The 25,667-nt window shown below is 47.4% G+C and overlaps 1 protein-coding gene across 2 annotated transcripts in view; it reads left to right on the top strand.

The window, feature by feature from the left end:
- The window catches only part of SLC6A1 (solute carrier family 6 member 1), a 45,310-nt gene extending 42,416 nt beyond the window's left edge, over positions 1 to 2,894 (top strand). For both annotated transcript variants that reach the window (XM_045385748.2, XM_065538997.1), the window contains exon 16: positions 516 to 2,894. In XM_045385748.2, coding sequence (XP_045241683.1) covers positions 516 to 620 — 105 coding nt within the window. In that variant the 3' untranslated portion in view covers positions 621 to 2,894. The remainder of the gene's footprint in view (positions 1 to 515) is intronic.
- The last annotated feature ends 22,773 nt before the right edge of the window (positions 2,895 to 25,667 follow it).

Consider the following 25,667-nt stretch of genomic DNA (forward strand, 5'->3'; position numbering starts at 1 on the left):
AGAGAGAGGGCAGGGCCTGTGCAAACGCCCTGGGGCGGGAGCATGCCTGCTGTGTTTGCGGGGCGTCGGGGAGTCCCATGCAGATGGGGTGTGGATGCGTGAGGAAGAGGAGAGGACCCTGAGGACTGGGAGGTGGCAGGAGCCAGGTCATGTAGGGCCTTGGAGGACTTTGGCGCTGCCTCTTGGGGAAATGGGAGCCTTCGGTGGGTCCTGAGGAGTAGAGGGGCGTGATCTGAGTCCGGTTTTCACGGAACTCTCCCGCTGCTGAGAGGACGGAATGAAGGCGAGAGTGGAAGCCGAGGGCTGACTGGGAGTTTTTGCAGTAACCCAAGTGAGAGGGGCTGTGGCAGGGGTGCAGGATGTGGGGATGTGGCTGGAGTTTGGGTGTAGTTTGGAGGCAGAGCAGACAAGATGCACTTGAAGAGAGGGCAGGAGAGGGAAGCGGCGGGTTCCCTGTCATCCCAGCCTGGGATTTTCCCCAGAGAGCCTCATGCCTTCCTCCCCGGTACCCACAGCGCATCCAAGTCATGGTCCAACCCAGCGAAGACATCGTTCGCCCAGAGAATGGTCCCGAGCAGCCCCAGGCCGGCAGCTCCACCAGCAAGGAGGCCTACATCTAGGGTGGGGGCCGCTCGCCGACCCGACACTCTCACCCCCCGACCTGGCTGAGTGCGACCCCCACTTGATGTCTGAGGATACCTTCCATCTCAACCTACCTCGAGTGGCGAGTCCAGACACCATCACCACGCAGAAAGGGGAGGTGGGAGGACAGTTAGACCCCTAGGTGGGCCCTGCCGTGGGCAAGGATACCCGGTGGCTTCCGGCACCCGGCGGGCTGGTGACCTTTTTAATCCAGGCTCCATCAGCGTCCCACGATCGGCCTTGGTAACCGCCGCGGTAGATCATTTTTATCCCGCGAGGGAGCGTGATGCAGCGAGGCCACATGTGCTCCTGGCTTTTAAACCTGTTCCTGACTGTTCTCTTACTGCCGAAACCCATGACTGTTATCTCGGACTTTGCAGGAGTTACTTTCCCTCTGAACGCTGCTCCATGCACAGGAAAAGGGCATTTTGTACAATGGGGACTTCCCGGGAACGCTTGCTCTTAAGTACCAGAAGTCAGCGGAGCTCTGGCTTTCGTGTTTTGGTTTTCTCCTTCCCAAGGCAGCTGGACAAAAAAAAAAAAAAAAACCCAAGGGGCGTCCGTCGATATTCCCAGGGCCGCTTCTCCTGCAGTCTGTGGAGTGTCCTTGTCCCCGCGGCCCGAATGAATGAGCGTTCTGCAGCCCGATGTCCCTGTCCCCTCCCCGCCGGGCCATTCTGATTGGACCTGGCCCAGTGCAATCCATCCAGACAAGCCCTGCTTGCTGGAAAACTGCCACAAGCACAATTGATCTCTTTTTATCGCCATTCCAGGGGCCTCAGGTCCTACTGGGGAAACTTCCTATACTGGAGCTCCGGTTTCTCTTAAGCTGCCCAATTTCACAGAGTACAAAACAGTTGTAGGGGAAATCAAGGTGAAGGATCTGTCCGACAGTCAAGACGGATCCACAGTTATCTTTCGGTCTCCTTCTTAAACTACCACCCTCACTGCCACCCACCCCAAGCTGCTGCCACCTCACCTTCCTTGAAATTCCTCAGCGGGAGTCTCCTCACTGCCACTAAAACCCACCCAGCCCACTAACTGAGGAGCTAGTGTTAATCCAGAGGATCCCCCGCAATGTGCTTCCGAGATTCAAAATGCTTCACTGGAAAGTATGATTTGTTCCTTTCTGGAACTGGGCTCCGTGGTGGCGGCGGCACTTCAAGCGAAGACAGTTTCTTGCAAGCTCCAGTAGCTCCGCGTGTCTCATTTGCCAGGAAGATGGGTTCCCACGTAGCAAATCATACATCGTGCCCCGTAGCTCCTTAGCTAGTTAGCTCACAAGCCGTGTTTTATGACTAATCCTTAATAACTATGGTAAATAACTGTGACTGTGGGGTTTTTAATCTCTTGTCATTCTCATCTGAAAGTGACCAGCATACCAGTTCTTGCAATAAGATATTACCCTCAGAATATTAAGCACATTATTGTAGAGAAAAAAAAATATGTGTACACATATGAACGCACAACATGCACATTCATCCTCACTTGTGGCACGTAGGTCTCATTTGATATTGTGTAGGAAATCTGAAGCCTTTTCCTGAGGTCATCTGTAAATTAGTCTCATTGCCAAGGCATCCCCAGTGCCAGCTGGTGAATCCATGATCAGAATGCATACGTATTATTAAATGATAGGGTTTAGAATGACAGGAACCCATCACTGTGTCTCATGGTTCTACTTCTCCATCTGTGTGTGAATTCCTTTAGACTAAGGGCAGGAAGACTTCCAACTTTCTCTTTGTTCTTCAGTGTGAAACTGAGACCAAGTCTCTCTGAGACAAATGCAGTGTATTTAATGTTTGTAAGCAATTCTAAGTGAGATGTTTGGCAAGAAATCCCCTAACTGATTTCCATCCAAACCTATCTTATAGAGCACAATATTAAGTGTCGTACAATTACTGTGAGAACTGTGAATATGTGTAACTTTTTTTAGTATTTGCCCGGGGCGGGGGAAATATTGTATTATCATATATGCTTTTTTTGCAATAAGGATTTATTCTCAGAACACCAAGTAAATCTATCTCTATATAAAAAATATATGTAATATATACATATTCAAAGTATATACAGAGCCTGTTTTAAAAAATACAGTATTATTTAGTAAAATTATCTGTTCTATGGACCAAATGTAAAATATTTATAAATGAAGATGCATTTTAAATGTCTATAAATGGTGTCATAACTAGAGCACGGGCGTTATGTAAGTTTCTAAGAATTTAGAGGATAAATAATAAAGGTTCTATGATATACAACATCAGACCTTCAATTCTTTGGGGTGGGGGCACAATATCCTGTTTCATCAGAACACCACCACATATATACAGAACTATTTTTCCCTAGCAGAGAGAGACTGGGGCTCAAAACCCAACAAAACAGAACTGGACTTCCCCAGAGTCTTAGAGTCATAGAAAATGATTGTGTGCTCCACGAGGGAGGTGCTTTCGCTGTGCATGGGGTCAACTAAATAAAGATCTAAAACTGCAGGAGAACAGGAGCACATGTAGTGAACAACGGCACTCATTCATTCACTCACTGATTCCTTCCTCAACATTGTTATCTTTCTAAAGTGTATTTAGAAAAATGTGAATTCTACAGATGAGTTGTAAGAATAGTTCCGCGGACACATCTGCGCTTCACCCAGATTTGCCAGTTGTTAACACGTCGCCACATTTATCTTCACTAACTCTCTGTCAGTCAAGGCTCAGCCTGGGAAGTGGAGCCACTGGATATGATGGAATCAGGGCTTTATTACAGGAACGGACCTTAGACCACTCACTGTAGGGCAGTTGGAAAATAAGAGTCTGAGGTTTCTCTACCTGGTCTGTTCTTCCCCGGCTGTCCTCACCACTGGTTCCTTCCTTTCCTTCAGGTCTCTGCTCAATTGTCACCTCCTCACAGAGGCCTTCCCTGACCACCCTAGCCAAAATAACATGCTCCTTCATCTCTCTCTGCTCCCTCACCCTGCTTTATTTTTATTATTCTCAGCATTTGCATGCTTACTAATTTAATCTCTATCTCTCCCCACTATAAAGGAAGCTCTTGGGGCGGGCACAGTGGCTCACGCCTGTAATCCCAGCACACTTTGGGAGGCCGAGGTGGGTAGATCACTTGAGGTCAGGAGTTTGAGACCAGCTTGGCCGACAGGGCAAAACCCCATCTCTACTAAATATACAAAAATTAGCTGGGCATGGTGGTGGGTGCCTATAATCCTAGCTACTCGGGGGCTGAAGCAGGAGACTCGAGTAAACCCAAGAGGCAGAGGTTGCAGTGAGCCGAGATCGTGCCACTGCATTCCAGCCTGGGTGACAGAGAAGACTCTGTCTCAAAAAAATAAATAAATAAAATAAAAATAAAGGAAGCTCTGGGAAGATGGGGACTTTTGTTAATTCACTACTGTGTCCTAGAGGCCCAGAACAGTGCCTGACACACAGTAGAAGCTCAGCAAATACATGAATGAATGAATGAATGAATGAATGAATGAATGAATGAATGGCTGGATGGCAGAATGGATGGATGGGCAAGAAATGGCGATGGAACAGCCATCGCGGGCACTGGCTTTGGGGTCAGACAGCTCTCCATGTGAGTTCCGGCTCTGCCATTCACTCTCTCAGCAACTCTGAACACATTGCTTAAATCTCTTTGTGCCCCAGTTTCCTCACAAAATTGTTGTTAAAGTGAAATGAGTTAAAACAAGGAAAGAACATAGCATGGTGCCTAGCCCAAACTGAGCACTTAAAAAAAAAAAGTGATGTTATTACAGCAATGGTTCCTAAAATGTTCCCTTAGAAGAACCTCTTTAATCGGGGTCTGTCCCCTACCCAGAGCCCCATGTTTTGAAGGATTTTGTCTACCAAACTGTCGCTTAATCATTAAGCTGTTTCCCCCCTTTTTATTAATCAGATGTGGCTGCTAATTAGAGCTCCTGATTAGCATGAGGTAACCAGGGTGACAGCACTAAGCTGATATCATTCCAGGCAAAAGCAAAGAAATGTGGCATTTGGGGTCCTCAGCTTACCCGGATGGTTTGTAATTATGTGATTTCCTCTGGGCTCTATAATATGGAAAAAAAAAAAAAAAAAAAAAAAAGGTCCTGGATGTCCCATTGACTTTTCCAGGGACCCTCACAGGTTCAGGACCTCAGGTAGGGTCTATGTCTTACAAAATGTTTGACTGCAGACTTTGTATTTCTCTTTCTTTAAAACAAAAGGTTGCCTTGAGGAGTAAACATTTTCCGGGTTAGGTGACCACGACCTTTGATCCAACTAATACAGATCATGAAAATGGCTCACAGTTTTGAAGCTCAAGTTTTGCACACATCTCTATTTCTTTCTAATAAACTCCCAGCAGTGAAATCGCTGAGTTAAGCAGTCTGTGCATTTTTAAGGTTGTTCATACCTGGTGCCAAACTGTCCTCAGGGAAAGTGGTGACCATATTTTATTCCCCTCAGAAGTATATGGTAGTGACAATTTCCCCAGACCTTTTCCAAAATTAGGTCTTATTATTTTTTTAAAATCTTTTTCAATTTCACAGCTAAAGATATCTTAATAGTTGAGCCTATATTTCTTTGAATTTTACTGATGCTGGACTTTTTTTCATGTCCTTTCTGGCCTTTTGTATTTATTTTGTGAATTTATAGCTCATAAGCATCTTGTTGTTCTTTAGAGACGGGCTCTCACTCTGTCACCCAGGTCGGAGTGCAGTGGCACAATCACAGCTCACTGCAGCCTCGAACTCCGGGGCTCAAGCCGTCCTCCTGCCTTGGCCTCCCCAGTAGCTGGGACCACAGGCATGAGACACCACGTCCAGCTAATTTTTTAATTTTTCTTTTGTAGAGACAGAGTCTCACTGTGTTGACCAGGCTGATTTCAAACTCCTGGCCTCAAGCCATCCTCCCTCCTTCGCCTCACAAAGTGCTGGGATTATAGGCATGGGCAACTGTGCCCAGCCAGCATCCTGTTTTTGTATGTGTCTTATTTGTTTGGAAGACTTATTTTTAATATATTGAGAATATTAACACTATCTTATGTATGTTGAAAATAAATCACAGGATGTATATGGATAGATATATGTGTATGTATATGTACATGTATATGCATATGTACATGTGTATGTATATCTATATGTATAGATATATGCATATGCACATGTATGTGTGTAGATTGATATAGATAGATAGATAGATAGATAGATAGATAGATAGATAGATAACTCTTCTCCCAAGGAAGTCTTTGTGTTTTCCAGTCCTGGCTTCTCTACTTCCAAACCTTTTAGAGTTTGAGCCAAAGGCTGGGAAAATGTTTTTGGCCATCCCCTTTTCCAACCCTGTGTTGGTGTAGCCCCTCTCTTGGGTGGAAATGTGAGAGTAATTGCATCTTCCACTGAGGGCTGAGGATTCATGGCTTAGTAAGTGTCAGGTGTTTATAACAGGGCCTGGTACATAGGAAACAGTCAGATCGGGCCATTCTGATGACTTTCTGTGACCACACAATAGCATCAGCTGCTTACTCTTCTCTCTGTCCTCACAAACCATCCCTTTTATGATCCTCGTGGAACCTTCCCTGGGACACCTTAAAGGCTCACTGAGCCACTGTCAGGACAGCTCAGAGAAGGCAGGTGTTGAAGTAGTGGCAGTCATGGCAATAGTGATAATGATAACAACTATTCATTCAGGCCCTACTAAGTCTGAGGCTCTGTACCAACCACCCCACAAGATTTTTCTCACTTCTCTCTTGGGACCACCCCATGGGGTGTGGGTGACCCCTCATGTCAGTGCTCCAGCCATAACACTCAAGTCCCTTTTCCATCTTCATTTTTGTGCACACTGGCTCCCACCGTGCCTGCACTCTGACATCCAGCACTTCTGTCTGTGTCAGACATGAGTATTATTTTTATAATAGGAAATACATAATAAACTATATTTTTAAATACACAAAGTCATGGCTAGGCACAGTGGCACATGTCTATAATCACAGCACTTTGGGAGGCCAAAGCAGGAGGGCTGTTAAGACCAGGAGCTCAAGACCAGCCTAGGCAACATAGCAAGGACCCATCATTACAGAAAAAATTTAAAAAGTTAGCCAGCCATGATAGTACATGCCTGTAGTGCTAGCTATTTAGGAAGCTGAGGCAGGAGGATAAATTGAACCCAGGAGTTCAAGGTTGCAGTGAGCTGTGATTGCACCATTGCATGCCAGCCTGGGCAACAGAAGGAGACCCTATCTCTAAAAAAACAAAACAAAACAAAACAAAACATACAAAGTCACATGGGCTTATCAATATGGAGGAGGACAATTTACTGACAAGGCATCTCATTATAATGCATGTACGATTAAGGACTTTTGCTTTTGGAGGAAAATTTTCTTTTACCAAAAAATGCTAATGGGACATGGGAGAGGAGACCTACCATGACAGACAACTCTAACAATATCCTAACACAGGCAAAGGAGAAATCAAGGGTTCCAGTGATGTGTTTACTGGTGTTTCACCTGATACTGTCAAAGAGAATGTCGTGGTGGTTTACTCGAGGTTGGTGTCAGTTCAGGTCCACCAGGAAACAGATGCCAAGACAAATGTAGCAGCAAAAGGGACCTGTGGGTAAACACCTTAAAATTTTTTATTCATGTATAATAATTGCATATATTTATAGGGTACGTGGGATATTCTGATACACACATACAATGTATAATGATCAAATCAGGGCATTTAGGATGTCGATCGCCTCAAATGTTTATCATTTATTTGTGTTGGGAACATTTCAGATCTTTTCTTCTAGCTATTGGGGTAAGCACCCTTAAATGACACAGGGGAGAAAGGGCAGGGCCAGGCAGGAAGACATTTGATCACATTGATGACTGGACAGCAGGAGAAGGAAGGAGGCATGGGTGGGAAGAGTCATAGACCACAGTGCAGCACTGGGACAGTCTCAGCCAGCCCACCAGGGTGCCCCAGTGCAAAGGCTGTCCTTTGAAGAGTTCCACATTGAAGAAATGCCCAGGCCCTATTAACTCCACTACACAGTCAGTGCTGCCAGGGAGAGTGTAAACTTGGCTCAACACTGTGGGACATCCCAAAGGCACTGCAACTGGGGCCACTAGCCTACTGTACTCCCCGCAGCAGTTCTCCAAATTACAGGAATGCAGAGGCAAGGAAAAGATATCCTTATTTCCTGAATGCCTTCTGTGTGCCTGGCACTTTCTCATAGAATACTGTTTACTCCTCATCACAAACCTAAAGAACACTGCAGGTAATTATTGGCATTTTGATATGGTGTGCATGTTCATCTCCTCCGAATCTCATGGTGAAATGTGATCCCAAATGTTGGAGGTGGGGCCTAGTGGGAGGTGTTTGGGTCGTGGGGGCAGATGTTTCATGAATGGCTTGGTGTCCTCCCCACAGTAATGAGTTTGCACAAAAGCTGGTTGTTTAAAAGAGCCTGGCATCTCTCTCACTCCCTCTCTCATGACATACTCACTCCCCTTCCCTTCCACCATGAGTAAAAGCTTCCTGAGGCCTCATCAGAAGCTGAGAAGATGCTGGCACTATGCTTCCTGTACAGCCTGCAGAACTGTGAGCCAAATAAACCTCTTTTCTTTATAAATTACCCGGTCTCAAATATTCCTTGATAGCAGCACAGAAAGGACTAACCCACATTTATAGATGAATATCCTCAGGCTCAGAGAGGGAAAGCAACTTTTTCTCACAAAGCCACACAGCTCAAAGTCATGGGACTGGACACCTGAGCCCAGATCCTTCCACTATAGCATAGTGGCCTCCATGGTCACAAACATGGCACAAGGTATAAGGCAAAGATCTAAGACCAGGCAGAGTTAAGGCAAGAGATGGATCAGGAAAAGCCCATGGCATCAATATGGGGGGCTTCTGCCCCTTTCCTGCTGGAGTCTTGCCACAGCCCAAAGGGGTTCTTCTTGCCCACTGCAAGAAAAAGCCAGAACATTGAGACAGCAGTGTTGCAGTAGAGAAAGGGTTTAATTATCACAAGGTAACTAAACAGAAGGATGGGAGATGTTTTTCAAATCTGTCTCCCCAAAAATTCAGAAGCTAGCGTTTTTAAGGGCACTTGGGCAGGCAGAGGGCTGGGAAACTGAAACAATTGATTGGCTGGGGACAGAAATCACAGGGGTCTCTAAACTGTCTTTGAGCAGCGGAGTCAGTTCCTGGGAGGCGATTTCAGATCATGTGGCATCTCTTGATCTCCTGGAATGCTAAATCCGAAAAATATCTCAAATACCAGTCCTTTACGTTTCACAATAGTGAAGTTATCTATAGGAGCAGTTGGGGAAGTTACAAATATTGCAACCTCCGGTTATGTGACTCTGGGGCAGTAAGCAACTTATAGAAAAGCAAACTAAACAAGCAATGGATGGTTATAGTTCAATCTATTCTTTAGCAAAGTTGTAGGCCTCTAGCATAATTCTAACCTTGTTACCTTTTGTTTGTCTTTACAAATACGATTGCAATTTTCAAACAAAGAAGGGAACAGCTCCAGGAAGGGGCTACTATGGCCTCCGCACAAGAATGAGCAAAAGCAAACTAGCCTGATAGAAGCAAGATAAAGTCAGGTATGTTCGATTTCCCTTACTACTACAATTTTTGCAAAGGTAATTTTAGCTTCAGAAATTAGCCCCACATCTTCTGCCAACCCCTCTGGAGGCAAGGGCCTGCACTGACCTCCTGGGCCTGCAGGGGGCTTCAGGGTAAAATACACAGACTGAATTTACAAGGACCATGCCAGGAAGCACCAACCCAGAAACCCAGTACACAAACCCTTAGCTGCATTTTGGAAGAAGAAAGCTTTAACCCAGCAGTGCACATAAGAATCGGAGAGAGTGCTGGGCAGAAAGTTGATCCCCAGACCCCATCCCAGACACTCTGATGCAGGAAGTCTAGGCTGATGCCCAGAAATTACATTCTAATAAGCGCCTCAAGCCTTTCTAGTGGAGAAAGTCAGCCACACATCACATCAAGAAATACTGTTAAAAGCAATCCTGGAACCAAAATTGAGGAACAGTATACAAAGCAACAGGCCTACGCTCTTGAAAAATGTCAAGGTCATAAGAGACAAAAACCAAAGAATTGTTCAGATTAAAGACACGACAACTGAATGCAATTTTATCCGGAAACGGATCCTGGACCAGAGACAATATCTTTTCTCTTGCTGTAAAGGGACATTAGTGAAACAATAGATGAAACTTGAATAAGATATGTAGATGAGATAATAATATTGTATGGATGATAATTATATGATTTTGATCAATACACTGTGGTTATGTAAGAGAATGTCCTTTATTTAGGAAATGCATGCTGAAGTATTCAGGCTAAAGAGGAAACTTGTCTACAACTTAAATGACTCAGAAAAAAAAATAATATGGTATAGGCTGGGCGCGGTGGCTCATGCCTGTAATCCCAGCACTTTAGGAGGCCGAGGTGGGCGGATCACCTGAGGTCAGGAGTTCAAGACCAGCCTGGCCAACATGGTGAAATTCCATCTCTACTAAAAATACAAAAATTAGCTGGGTATGGTGGTGGGCGCCTGTAATCCCAGCTTCTCGAGAGGCTGAGGCAGGAGAATTGCTTAAACCTGGGAGGTAGAGGTTGCAGTGAGCTGAGATTGTGCCACTGCACTCCAGCCTGGGCAACAGAGTGAGACTCTCTGAAAAAAAAAAAATAATAATACACTATATACATATATAATATGTGTGTGGAGAGAGAGCATAAGAGAGAACGATAAAGCCAGCAGATGTGGAAAATAACATTTGGGGAATCTGGGTGAAGAGTATACAGAAACTATATGAGTTTTGTAACTTCTACTTATTTATTTAGAGATGGAGTCTTGTTCTTTTGCCCAGGCTGGAGTGCAGTAGTGCAATCTCAGCTCACTGCAAACTTCATCTCCTGGGTTCAAGCAATTCTCCTGCCTCAGCCTCCCAAGTAGCTGGAACTACAGACATGCACCACCACACTTGGCTAATTTTTGTATTTTTAGTAGAGATGGAGTTTCACCATGTTGTCCATGCTGGTCTCAAACTCCTGACCTCAAGTAATCTACCGACCTCAGCCTCCCAAAGTGCTGTGATTACAGGCATGAGCCACTGTGCCCGACTGAATTTTACAACTTCTAAGTCTGGAATTATTTTAAACAAACACAAACACTCTAGGAAGAAGCTGGGTATCACCTTCATTTGATGAGAAAGGTACAGGGTTTGGAACAGGTTCCTACGGTGGGGAGGGGGATGGTGGAAGGATGAGCAGGCTCTAGTTTGCACCAGGACCTGTCCCCACTCACACACTCCCATCCCTGTCATTGCCCCTCTTCTCCTAGTAAACTCCTCAGGTCCCAGCTGAGAAGTCACCTCCCGGGAGCCTGCCCAGGATGTGCTGAGCACCGTCCTGTGCTCCAAGGCTCCTTGGCACTGTGCTCCTCCCACCCCAGCCTATTAGCCTCTCAGGGGCTGAAGGTTGTTGGGGGAGACTGTGTCTCAATTTGTCTTTGTGTCCCCAGGCCTGGCACAAAATTTGCACATTCCAATGATTAAAAGAGATCCACTTTTATTAATAGTTTCCTATTCCTGAGAGCCAACATTTTGCAATACACACCAGCTAAGTGCTGCCTAACCTCTGTGTCATTAATACCTATGAAAACCCATAAGGCAGGTCTAATTACTCCCACTTAATGACGCTTATAGAAATGAAATGACTTGCTTTAAAAAACATTGAATGAATGCATGCATGCGTGCATGAAAGAAAAAGGTGCAGAGTACTCTGTGACCCTAGAGAAGCCAAAGGTGTGTGTATTAGGGGGTAAGAGGGGAACCTCAGGAGACAAGCTCCAGTACCTAAGGAACTGGACATTCTCATGGTCGGGACTGTCCAACAATAGAACCAGCTGCCTTGGTAGTGAGTGAGCACCCTGTCCTTGGAGGTGTGCAAGCAGAGGGCCCCACCTTAACAGGAGTAAGAGGATGGTGGCTGGATGCCTGGGAGGGGCTGACTTCATGATTCTGCTGGCAGCAGGTGGTTTCTGAGTTGGTCCAATGGGAGAAGAGACCTGGGACACAGGGTAAGACCCACATTGGCTCTCTTTTCACCCCCACCTCATGTAGCCGAGTCCTGGTCCATTGAAACATTCACTTTAAATTGGCCCTTGCACTTAAATAATTTTTAAGCTATTTTGCAACAAAACCATGGCCTCATTAGACTTTAAAGAAGGAGGTGACCCCCAAACAGACTAATAGTGGTCATGTGGGCTAGCCCCACATGGGGCTTGACAGCCAACTGGGACATTCAGAATCTCACCTCCTCAGCCGAAGCCAGACCCCGGCTCCACAGCCTGTGATGTGGGGCCCTGACCTGGGCTTCTCCCCTGTCCTTCCCCATATAACTCAAAGCAGGCCTCTTCTTTCTGGCTCCCCCTGCCAGACCACTGCTAGTAGCAGTGGTAGCCACAAGGCCAGCTTCCACTCAGTGCTGCATCCCATGGCCAGAGAGCTCTTTCTAAAGCATAGCCAGGCGGGGTGACTCCCCTGCTGAAAACCCTCCAACTGTCTCCTACCATGCTGAGAACCAAGTTCAACTTTCTCTCCATACCCTGCAAGGCCCTGTCTGATCTGGCCTTCCACCTTTAGCCCCATCTAGCTGCCCATGCACACTCATCTGGCTGCTCTCCTCTCTGAAAATTCCATAGGAATTTTAAGAACAGCTTACCAATTTGTGCAACAACAACAACAACAACAACAAAAGAAAACAGCTAGAATTTTGATAAGGTTGCACGAATCTTTCAATTGATTTGGGGTGTATTGCCATCTTATCAATATTTCCTCTTCCAATCCATGAACATAGGATGTAGAGGACTTTGCCCTCTGCCAGATGTGCCCTTTTCAACTCTCTGGGCTCCTTGATGAACTCCTGCTTCTACTCCTGGATCCCTGGAGGAGTGAAGGATGCACCATCCCAAAATATGCCAGATTGGTATATTGATTACTTTTGAGTTGAAAACATTGAAGTAATTTCCAAAAGGGCTAGCTGACCTGTCTCTTCCTGCATATAGCAAGTGATAAAGATTCCTTCGGAGGGAGGGGGGACCCTTTGCCGTACCAGGGTAAGAAAATAGCCCTTGTAACCACAGACTGAGACTTAGGGGCTGCGATGGATAAATATGACTGAATATACTTAACATAGTAACCCTCAACATCCACTAGTTCCAGGTACCAGTACCCCATATATCTCCTAGAGGCTCCCCTAGAAAATTTGTTGTTCCTATCAAAATTTTCCTTGTCCTGTCATTTCTTCTCAAGTTTATAGTTGTCCAAAAAGTATAAAAGCATCTTGCTTTGGCCACTTCTGACTTCACTTGCTTGTGAAGATCCCTGGGTACATGTAAAACTAATACAAAGTGTACGCTTTCTTTTTGTTAATCTGCCTGGTGTCAATTTGGTTTCTATCCTGCATAAGAGCTAAAGGAGTCTGGAGGTGATCTCTGCCCACTGCAGCCCTCTGGAGCATCCTCTCCCTCAGAACCCTTCCCTGCACCAGGCCCTCCTCACTGTGTTCTGGGGGCCTCTGGACTTGCCCATCTGGGCACAAGTGTACCCCACTAATCTCTTCCCATTTTCATTCCCCAGCTAGACTTGTCAATCTCATGAGGACAGGGACTGTTTTTCCTGACATTGCTTCCCCAGCACTGAGCACATGCCTGTTGCATTGTAAAGGTTCAACAACTATGTGGATTGCAATGGCTGGCTGGAAGAACCAGTGAGAATACCTAAAGGCACATTAAACATGCTTCCCCAAAGAAACAAACAAACAAGTATACACGCAAAAGAATGAATGAACTGACGCATCCACAAATGTAGGTAGATAGTTAAGTGACAGAGCATCCCCCCAAGCTTTGAAAGCAATGGTTCTCCACCCTGGCTCCAGGTTGGAACCACCTAGGCCTCCATCTCAGATCAATCAACTCGGAATCTTTAGGGGTGGGGCTGAGCTTCACCTTTTTTTAAGTTCCTATTGATTCTAGCATATAGTCAGGGTTGAGGGGTTCCCAAAGTGCAGTTCCGGAGCAGCAGTGTGAGTGTCGCCTGGGGACCTCAGAGTTTCTCAAGCTGCATAGAAATCACTGGAATCGGGAGGGTGGGGGGTGCCCGACTATGTGTGTGTCTAACAAGTTCTCAGATGCTGCTGGGGCTGCTGATTGCGGGGGTTCGTACTTTGAGACCCACAGGTCCAGAGGTCTTCTTTCTCTCTAGTCCTTTAGTGAAGTAAGGATTGGAGGAGGTGACAGATACTGCTTCCTGGTCCAGGGACGAGAAACCCTAAAAGGGTGGGACAGAGATTGCTCTATCAGTTGTTCTTTTTCTTTACTTTCCCATTTTTGTAGATTAGGAACCTGAGACTTTGGGAGGAGCAGAAATTTGCCCAAAGCCCAGGATCAATCTTGGAAACATTGACTTAGCAGAATATGTCCTGAGCACTTGGGACGTGCCAGGGGCACATATGCGACATGCTAAGAGCTCAGGGGCCAGCCTTTTAGCTCCGCCCTGCCTCTTCCAACTTGACACCAGCACCCCAAGGTCAGAACCCTAGGGACAGGTGGGGGCTCAGTTCCAACTCACCTGGCCTGCCGAGGAAAGCAGGGCTGGGTGCCAGGCATCCTGCTTCCCTCATGCCCCGATGGGAGAAGCTGATCTACCCCCTGCTCCCTGAGCTCCCTGAAACTGCCAAAGCCCAAGAGGAACATCAGGAGGAGCAAATGAGGCAAGGAAGCCAACTGTCAGCTCCCACTCACAGCCATGGAGGAGACGCTTCCTCTCCCTGGGGGACGCTCAGGTCCCACACAGCCCATTTTCTTGCCTGTCGAGGTGGTCTCTGGAGATGGTGTGAAAAACTCAGTTGAATGGTGAAGCAACAGCCATTTCCCTCTTCCTCCTCAACACCAGACTCTGATCTTGTTCAGGTATCAGGTGGCCCTGTGCTACAGAGGGGCGGAGGCCTCATTCCAGGGCATGACTGATCCACATCAATCATGCCACTCCATTTCCCTGGAAGTGATCGGTGGAGTCATGGGCATAGGAGCAATTATGGCCAATAAGGTGTGAGGATGAGACAAGGGGAAGTGAAACTGGAAAGGTTTTTGCTCTTATATGTAGATACTGGACCAAAAAAGAAAGAGAGAGAGATGGATGAATAGATGGATAGACAGATGGACAAACTATGAAGATAAGATAAATTAGAGTAAAATGCAGAGTGCTAATGGTATAATCTAGATGGTTAAGTACACAGGTGCTCACTCTATTATTCACTCAACTTTTCTGTATGTTTAAAACTTTTCATAATGATGTGTTTTAAAAGCATGATGCCCGAGTGTCTACTAAAGTTGAATATATGCAAGTCCACTCCTAGGTATATGCCTAACATAATAAGAGAAACACATTCTTTTTTTGTTTTTTCTTTCTTTTTTTTTTTTTTTTTTTGAGACACTGTCTTGCTCTGTCACCCAGGCTGAAGTGCACTGAAGCTTCCATTTCCTGGGCTCAGGTGATCCCCCCACTTTAGCCTCCCAAGTAGCTGGGACTATAGGCATGCCACCATGCTCAACTAATTATTTTATTTTTTGTAGAGATGGGGTCTTGCTATGTTGCTCAGGCTGGTCTCGAACTCCTGGGCTCAAGCAGTCCTCCTGCCTCAGTCTCCCAAAGTGCTAGGATTATAGGCGTGAGCCACCGTGTCCAGCCAGAAATGCATTCTTAATGTTCACCAAAAGATACGTGCAAGAATGTTCATAGCAGCACTATTTATAATAGCAAAAACCTGAAAAAGTCGAATGTTTGTCAACAGAAGACTGAACAGATAAATTGTGATGTATTCGTGCAATAGAATACTACACAGCACTGAGAATTAACAAATGGCAACTACACACAACAACAGGGTAAATCACACTAATATAATGCAGGGCAAAGACACTAAAAGTACAGAATGCATGATCACATTTCTATAGAGCTCATAGCAGGCTGACGTGAACGGTGCTGTTAGATTTCAGGAGATCGGTGGCGCTTATTGGAAGGTAGCAACTGGAAGGTAGGGCAATAGGAGCTCCTGCAGGGCTGGTGACATTCTGCTGGCCGAGCTGGTGCTAGTTACAGAGAAGCAACTGAGCTGCATGCTTTTTTTTTTTTTTTTTTTTTTGCACCTTTCTTTATATATGTTATGCTTCGATTAAGAGTTCAAGATGCATATGCTTGAAGGGAAGCCTCCCCGTTCTCTGATTCTCCACACAGCTAGGTGAAGTGAAGATGTTGGAGTTTCTGCTGGCATCTATGATGCCAAGGAAATGAGCCAGCCTCCCTAGGTGGCAAAACAGAAAGATGGAGGCTGAGCCCAGGTGACACTGTTGCCAACCTTGACACTGGCACAACTGTAAGAGGTGGGGACTATCATTGTTCCCATCTAATCCCCCAGGACACCAAGGCTTAGAGAAAAAGCTTAGAAAATCCCCACCCCACCTCAGAGTGGACATTCTAGTTGTTCCTGGGTTAGAGGTGAGCATTCAGAATAACAATACAAGGGATGACCCACCAAAAGAGAAGCTGGACAGTTCAGTGGATGTGGAGACCACCGTGGGCTGGGGTGTCTGGGGAGCTTTCCAGCTAAGATCTTGTTTTCCGGTTCCTGCTGCTTCTCTCACTATTCACCATGCCTTTTTCCCAGCCACCCACAACCCAGTCTCTGCTCAGCCGCACGGAGTTCCCCCAAACTCTACTGCTCTTCCCCTGTTGGCCTTTGCACAGCCTGTTTGCTCTGCCTGGAGGGCTCGCCTCCTTCCCTCCAGCAGCCTAACTCCAACTTCTCTCTCCGTCTTGGCATTGGTGCTCTTCCTCCAGGAAGACATCTTGGACTCTCTCTTAGGAACCTGAGGCCCGTGAAGCCAGAAGGAAGAGAGAAAGTAAACCCCCACACTCACCCACCTCTGGAGAGGCAAGTCCTTCTTCAGTCCTTCTAACGACCTTCCAAGGCAGGCAACACTGGTATTCTCAGCCCCAACTGGCAGGTCAAGAAACTGAGGACCAGAGAGGACAAGAGACTTCCATGAAATCACACAGCACTCTTTCCATCAGGAGACAGGCCCTGAATTATGCCTGTGGAATTTGGCAACCACAGCAACAATGATAATGATACCCACTAAGGTTTATTTGGCATTTGCCAGGAAGGGCTCTAAAAATTTCATCTATATTAACTCATTTAATCCTCACAACATCCCCATGAAATAAATATTATTATTGTCCCAAAATTACAAGGAAGAAACCAGAGGTGCAAACAGATGAGAAACTTTCTCTCTCAACTACCAAATACTCATCATGAAATACCAAAATACTCACTAGTCACCAAATACTGAAAGCAACCAGAAAGATCTTCCTCATCCATCAAGTCTACAGATCTTTCAAAAATCATAACTGGCAGCATCAGAATGCAGACAAATAAACACATCAGAGACACAGTACAGATGCACAGATTGATTTTTTTAAGCTTTCTGATCATAATTTGGTAACAGTATTTAGTAAGAATTCCTCTTTTTTTTTTTTGAGACAGAGTCTTGCTCTGTCACCCAGGCTGGAGTGCAGTGGCGCAATCTCAGCTCACTGCAACCTCTGCCTCCCAGGTTCTAAGTGATTCTCCTGCTCTGCCTTCGGAGTAGCTGGAATTATAGTGCCCACCACCATGCCTGACTAATTTTGTATTTTTAGTGGAGATGGGGTTTCACCATGTTGGCCAGGCAGGTCTTGAACTCCTGACTTCAGGTGATTCACCTGCCTTGGCCTCCCAAAGTGCTGGGATTACAGGCGTGAGCCACCGTGCCTGGCCTGTGTATTCTTTTTGACTCACCAATTCCATGTCTAGGAATCTTTTTCTTAGGGAAATACTCAGAGACCTTGACTCAAATTTGTACTCGAAAATATGCATTGCAGTATTACGTTTAACAATGGCAACAAAAGAAAGGAATCCACCCAGAAGTTCAGCAATAGGGTTGGTCGGATAAATGATGACACTCCCAGTCCATGAAACATGACTCAGTCACTGAAAGTAATACTGTAAGAAAAAAAGTAAGTATCATTTTTCTAAAGTGTCTAAAATTCAAGGATGAGTAAAAACAGAATACAAAACTATATGCACACGGTATTATTTGTGCTGTATTGCATGATATTATTATACACCTACACCCAAAGGAACCCTCCCCAGGGTTATGGATGTGTGCAGCAATATTGGTTGAATCTATTGAGCAAGGCTGGGAGGACATGCAATGATGCCTTCCTGCTCATAACAACCCCGTGAGACAGTCGCAACAGTATTGTTCCCATTCTGCAGTTGGGACCACGGAGGCATAGGAAAGTAAGGTCCTCACCAAGGCCAGGATTGTCTGACTCCAGAGCACACATTCAGGCCCACACCAGCCTCTGGGTATGATATTATGGGTGGATGGTTAAAAGTTTTTATATACTTTTAAGAAGCTCTTTTCCAAGCTTTTTCCAAGTTGTTTCCAATGAACATCTATCACTTTTACAATCAAGGACAGAAGGCAATAAAAATCATTTGTTTGTGCAAAGTGTCCAAAAAGTTCCGGAAGGCTGTACATGCCCAGGTGTTACCGACAATTATCTCCAGCTGGCAGGAGGCCTGGAGCACTGTGGGCTCTTCATTTTGTTCTATTTTGTCATTTTTCTGCAGAAAGTGAGCACACGAGTTATTTAGAATTCGGGTGTTTGGTGCCTGGGACCTCTGTCAGGGTCTGCGGTGTCTGGAGTGGGGCCTGCTCTGATCCGGTGGCAGTACCTCTAAACCCCTGCCCACCTTCTCCCCACAAGCTTAGGCCATGGCCACCCTCATCCCCACCAGAAAAGCATGGCACCAACACCAGCTTGTGCCTTTCCTCGTCCCCTCCCAAGAGGGCCATGTCCTTGTTCATCTGTAACTTTCAATTAACCAGGCACCAGGCTCCGGCTCAGAGGCTGAGCAAATGTTCCAAGGAGGGAAAGAAAATCCAGCCCAACAGCTCCAGGAGGACGCTTCCTTTTAATTAAAGTGATGATCACGGCGGCTCTAAAACCCCTTTCTGATGAAACGTGAAGGTGGCCAGGGAGGTGTCCTTGAGAGCAGCGCTGGGTAGGGCAGGGTGGCAAAGGTGTGGTGAGGGAGCCAGCCTCCCACCTCTGCATCCCTCATTAGACTCCTGCAGGGCTGGGGCCTTCTAGCTGCGCTGAGGAAGGGTGGCTGATGTCAGCGGGCCCTGATAATTAGAATCCAGGACCCCCGAGAGGGCTGCCACATGGTGGCACCAGGATGGTCACTAACACTAGCCGTTAGGGGTGTTAGGGAGGGGACAGCGTGTGCAGATCAAGTCTGGAAACGAAGCTCTGGGCTTGGCCCGAGCACAGCTCCAGGCTTCCTTGCTCCTGCTGCTCCCAGGGTCTGCCTGGCTTCTCCGGTTTTCTGTTTGAACAGAGTGGAGGGAAGGAAGGACCGTGCTCACTTCTCTTGAGCCCATTTCTCAGAGCAAAGGAAGGGTGTACCCAGCCCCAGCCCAGGGGAAAGAAGGCCTTTGCCTTTGTGTCTCACTCACATCACGCCCTGCAGCAGGGCCGGAGGTTCCCGCAAGATGGTGAATGGTGAAGATGGTGGTGGTTGTAGTCATACAGCCAAGGTCTGTGGAACATAACTACTGCTCCAAGTGGGCATCAATAAGATGGCGGATTTGGCCGCTTGGCCTTTGTGGGTTGGAATCCCAACTCTGCTACTCCCTAGCTGTATCACTGAGGGCGACTTCATTCCCCTCTCTGGGCCTCATCTTCCTCATCTGTAAAACGGAGCTGACACTGATGCCTGCCTCACAGAGCTGTGTTGTGAGGATTAAATTAGTGAACATGTGTAAAGTATAAGAACAGTGTCTGCTTCGCCTGCCCTCAATTAATGTCAGCTGTTACTAAGACATTTTACACTTATTCAGATTAACTCAATAATTCATCCCAATACCCCACGTGGTAGTCACTTTCATTATCCCTCTTAGTACATGCAAAAATAGGCACAGAGAGGCTAAGAAATTTGCCCAAAGTCACATACCTTTTACTAAGGAGAAGAGCCAGGATTCCAACCCAGGCCCTGTGGCTCCACAGCCCACATGCTTGGCTATCATTTTATTAAACATTCTGCTCCTCATTGTGGATGCATACATGTGGACTTGTAGGCATGGATGGTATTCTGTAGCAAATTTTTACAAGATGGCGAATATTAAGGGAGTGGTTGGCAGAGTTGAATGGGCAGCGGCTCTGGGATCAAGCCAGCTTGAGCTCAAGCCTCAGTTCTGTTGATTTCTGGGTGTGTTCCTTGGAGCAAGACACTCCTTCCTCGTCTGTGAAGTAAGACTCACAGTCGGGTCCCTTCTGAGGGAGGCAATGGAGTAAGGAGGTGAGGAATGGTCTGCAGGAGGGGTTGTGGGAGGGAAGAAGGAGGAGGGGCACAGGGGAAGGGCCTGTCCCCTGTGGGTTCCAGACCCCTGCCCCTGAACAGGCTGCCTTTCCTCCTCTGCTCCCTGCCCCTGCAGCAGCCAGAGGCAGAGCCCCAAAGCCCCAACCAGCATATCACTGAAAGTGATGAACCCTGGCTTCAGATCCTAGCAAGGGCGCCGCTGGCAGCTGGAAGGGGTGCTGCTAAGGATCGCTGGAATGGGAAGGGTCCAGTGAGGACACCTGTCACTGGACCATCTGGGTCCTGTCTGAGGATACTCCCAGGAACACACCTGTACCCAACGCCTCTTCTTCTTCACCAGGCTCCTCCCTGTCTTCCACCTCCTGGCCTGCCCCCTCCAGTCCAGCCTCTATACTGCAGTGGAGGGATTAGTCTAAATTGCAGACCTTATCAGGTTGTTTTCTGGCCTAAAACCCTCCCATGGCTCCCCACCATCCAAGCTCTTTGCCTTGACCCATGAAGCCCCATCCACCTGTTCTGAGGTTGTCTGTGAGTCCCTCTTCCATTCTTTGGCCACTGTACTCTCCCCTCTCAAATGCTAAACTCCTACTACCCTGGACATTTGTTTGTGCCATGTTCTTGCACCGCATTGGGGCATTTGATCTTATAGATCCCTCTGCAAGAAGCACCTTTCTCCCCTTCTGACCACCACCACCCCCAACCAAAACACACCTTCTGGGTTTTCTCCTGTTTATTCTTCAAGGCTACACTTAACACGTTGCTTCCCCGAGGAAGCCCTTTCCATATTCCCCTGACCCAGCTGGGTCAGCTGCCCTGCTTCGTGTTCCCACAATCTCCCAAGCTTCCCTCAGGGGACATTTACCATAGTCTATTGTAATTATTTAAGAGTGTATCTCTTCCACTGGACATAGGGAACCCCTTGAAGATAAGGACTGATTTTGAGTTGCTTATTATTGAAATTATGATGCTTGAGACAGAGAAGGGGCTAAAGGGTCTGCTGGGTAGATGGAAGGATGGATGGATGAGACCATGACAGGTAGGTGGGTGGGTTGGTGGATGGATGGATGAATGGATGGGTAAGTGGATGAATAGGTGAGTGAGTGAATGGATGGATGGATGAATGGAGACATGGTAGGTAGGTGGGTGGGTGAGTCGGTGAATGGATGGGTGGGTGGATGGATGGATGGAAAGATGGAAGCATGGCAGTTAGGTGGGTGGGTGGGTTGGTGAATGGATGGGTGGGTGGATGAATGGATGGGTGGATAGGTGGATGGATTGATGGGTAGATGGATAAATGGATGGATGAATGGGAGCACGGCAGGTAGGTGAGTGGGTGGGTGGGTGGATGGATGGATGGGTGGTTGGACGAATGGGAGTATAGGCAGGTAGGTGGGTGGGTGCATGGATGGATGGGTAAGTAAGTGAGTAGACAGAGGGAATGATACATTGGTGGATGAATAATAAGAAAACAGATAATAAAATAAATGTTGGAAGAATGGATGGGTGAGTAGGTGAATGGATGGATAGATGAATTATGGATGAACGCACAGACAGACAGATGGACGGACACAATCCTTCCTCAATCGTTAAGAGAAAAGCTCCAGTCTTTGGATTTCAAGGTTTGGAAGGTCATTATACCTCTCCCAGCCCTTAATTTTAATGGTCACAATGGCAGTAACATAGTTTTATCACGTTTTTAAACATTAAGGTCAAATTTACATAATGTGGTCGGGCGCAGTGGCTCACGCCTGTAATCCCAGCACTTTGGGAGGCCAAGGCAGGCAGATCACTTGAAATCAGGAGTTCAAGACCAGCCTGGCCAACATGGTGAAACCCCGTCTCTACTAAAGATACAAAAATTAGCCGGGTGTAGCGGTAATCCTAGGGGAGGCCGAAGCAGGAGAATCGCGTGAACCCAGAAGGTGGAGGTTGCAGTGAGCTGAGATCGCGCCACTGCACTCCAGCCTGGGCAACAGAGTGAAAATCCATCAAAAGAAAAAAAAATTACATAATGTAAAGTTAACATTTTAAAGTGAACAATCCAGTACATTCACAATGTTGTAAAATCACCACCTCTATCTAGTTCCAAAACGTTTTCATCATCCACAGAAGATAACCCCATTAAGCAGTTTCTTCCCATCATCCCCTCCCTCAGCCCCTGGAAACCACTAATCTACCTTCTGTCTCTGAATTTGCCTTTTCTGGACATTTCAAAGAACGCAGTCATGCAATGTGTGACCTTTTGCGTCTGGTTTCTTAAATAAGACTTTTTTGTAGGCAATAAAAACTAGTTTCTGAGGGCGGAGAGGAATCTATAAAGTGGGCATATGGCATCTCCTGCCTGGTCACTCCTGCTTAGGAGACCAAAGTGCTCCTGGAAGCAGCAGAGGTTGACAAGCAGGTGGGGGAGGACCCCAGGGACGCAGGCTCTCCTGTGCCACCCACTAGCAGGCTGGACAGGGACTGAAGACATGCTGATGTCCCTGGTTGCCTAGCACCTGGCTTAGAGTCTGGTGCGCAGTGAAAACTTAGTAAGGAGGAGCTGGAGTGGCCTTCACTGAGTGGCGTGAGGAGGGATAAAGATTCCCCCACCTCCTGGCTGTGTCATGGTCCCAGAGGGAGCCCCTCTTTCCCGTGCATCAGTCCCCACAGAGCCTTGCCGTGTGCAAGGAGCCTCAGCAAGCCTCTTCACTTAGTCTCCCCAACAACTCTGCAGAGTGGCTGTCAGAAGACCCATTAGCAGAAAGGTGGCCAAGCTAGATTAAGTGTGTTCCCCAAGTATCCAGCAACAGCCCCTGTGCTCTTTCCGCTGCAACATCCTGTTCCTTCTCTTCTCTTCCTCCTCTCTGTAGGGTCCCTGCTATCTACACATGATTCAAACCCTGGGGGATTTAGGCTCCTGTGTCTCACCCACAGCACTCTTTTCTTAACCATTTCCTGCTGCCTCCGAGCCCCAGACAGGCTCCCTCTTTCCTGGCATCTCTCTCCCCTCCCCTCTGCAGGCAGCAGTCAAAGGCATCTCCATGGTACGAGTCGGCCATCTGGTGTCTACATAGGGTATAGCAGCCACAGAGGGAAAAGAGTGAGAACTCCCTGCCAGGGCAAGAGCTGGACCTCACCTCACAGCTCAGGGAGGAAGGTACAGGGGATGGGGCCCTAATTTAATCTGGGCTCTCCATCTGTGACTTGCCCTGTGCTAGGTGCTTTACATGCATTGATCTCAGTTAACTCTCACATTAGTACTACAAGAACTACTCCTTACTGTATGTAGTAGGGGCTCCAAAATACTTGTGATGAAAGGACAAACACTCTATGATTCTACTTACATGAGATCCCGAGAGCAGTCTAATTCATAGAGACAAAAAGTAGAATGCTGGTTTCCAGGGGCTGGTTGCGGGGAACAAGGAGTGAGGTTTCATGAGTGCAGAGTTTCAGCTGGGAAAGATGAAAAGAGTTCTGGAGATGGATGGTGGTGACGCTGCACATCAGTGTGAGCGGACTCAGTGCCACTGAGCTGTGCACCTAAAAATGGTTAAATGGTAAATCTTATGCTATATATATTTTACCTCAATTTTTAAAATAACTATATGTGAGTGAATCAACTAAGAAGAAATGAATAAATGCATACATGAATTGATGAATGCATAATGAAGATAATAATACCATTTATGGAATACTTAGTATGTCCCAGTCATTGTGCAAAGTGTGTTTCAACTGAGAAGTGTTTTTATGAAGCCCCAACCCTGGAGGTCCTGCTTGTGGCTTTTGGGATACAGCAGTGAGCTAAGTTGCTACCACACTAGAGCTGACATTTTGTGGGCAAGATAGTAAACAAGGGATATTAAGATGTCAGGTGGTGGTAGGTGCTATAAAGAAAAAAAAAAAAGGCAAAGCGAAAAGATGGAGAATGGCTTGGAGAGAGGTGGGAGAGCTCGTTCTGATGGGTGTCATTTCAGTTTCACAGATGAGGAATGGGAGGCTGGGGGGCTCGCCCAGGGCCACACAGCTAGGAAGTGGTCCAGGCAGGAACTGAACCCAGGTCTGTCAGAGCCCAGCCCTGGAGCTCCTAACCACGCTGTGACCACGCGAGGGAACGGTGTTGTCTCTTGGCTCACATCCTGAGGCACGCACTTCAACCCTCTGAGGGCCTCAAAGCTGAGTCCCAGGATGCGAGCAGCAGGGTCTCCCTCTCTCATAGCCCGCCGGCTCCTGGAGACGCAGATGGATCGTGCCTCCAGCAGGTGGCGCCGCGGCCCGACTCGGGCGCCCCAGCAGAACCAGCCTGCCAGTTGAGTCTGTGCCAGGCTGGAGAGCGGGGCGCGGGCAGTAGGTACCACCTGAAGCGAGGCTGGGTCGGAGGCTTCGGACAGAGATGTGCTGCTGTCAGTCGGGCAGACCAGCTTTAGAGGCTCAGCCCTGCGGGTCACTTCGTTATGGGACTTCGGCCCGCTGTGAGCTTCCCGCTCTGAATGGAACCGGGCTGTCCATCCTGCCTCCAGGCTGCGGGAAGACGGCATGAGCCCAGGCCTTCATCCCTTCAGCGGTGTTTCCTTGAGAACTTCCTGGATGCCAGGCCCCGCGGACTCAGCAGGAAATAAAGCCCACAAACCCCGCTGCCCTCCCCTCCGAGAGGCTCCATTCCGGTGGGGAGACACAGTAACCTAGAGTAACCAAGTGCGCATTTTGCTAGAGAAGGGGACATGGAGCAAATAATGAGACGGAGAAGGCAGATGGGAGGTGTGTGGTCACAGGTTAGACGTGTCGGTGGTCAGGCGCCAAGGAAGACCTGCTGAAAAGCTACCCTGGAGCAAGGGAGGTGAAGGGGGAGCCGCACAGATGCACAGGGAAAGGCACCCAGCAGAGGAAGCCAAGGGAGTCAGTGGGCCTGGAGCGCGCTAAGCCAGAAGAGTGCGGAGGGAGCGAGGGAGGTCACAGCAGGGGCGGGTGGTGCAGGGCTGCGGAGGTCATGGTGGGAGGAATTGGACTTGAACTCTGAAGGGGACGGGAAGCCAGTGGCATGATAGCCCCACATTTCAATGGCTTAAGCAACACAAGTTTATTTCTTGCTCACATTATCTATTAAGAGGGATTGGCGCGTATGGGCGGGGCCCTTCACTTAAGAGATCCAGATGATTTTATGAGGTCGATATTTTCTTACAAGGCATCAGCATCCCAGCTAGGGGATGCGAGTGGTGAAAAGTGAAGCAGCAGCAACTAAATGCTTCGGAATGGAAGTGACATTCGTCACCGCCTCTCATATTTCATGGGCCAGAATTTGAGACAGGCCATGCCTCATGTCAAGGGAGAGGGGACGCATAAGCCTCCAGGCGCTCAGTATAGAGGAAATCAGATTAGTGACGGACAGCACCCTGCTAGTGCTATAATTTCCACCATGAGTCTACATTCCCCGGCTCAATTTTACTTTTTTTTTTTTTTTTTTTTTTGAGATGGAGTCTCGCTCTGTCAGCCAGGCTAGAGTGCAGTGGCATGACCTCTGCTCACTGCAAACTCTGCCTCCCGGGTTCACGCCATTCTC

Source organism: Macaca fascicularis, chromosome 2, assembly GCF_037993035.2.
Source record: "Macaca fascicularis isolate 582-1 chromosome 2, T2T-MFA8v1.1".
NCBI classification, from domain to species: domain Eukaryota; kingdom Metazoa; phylum Chordata; class Mammalia; order Primates; family Cercopithecidae; genus Macaca; species Macaca fascicularis.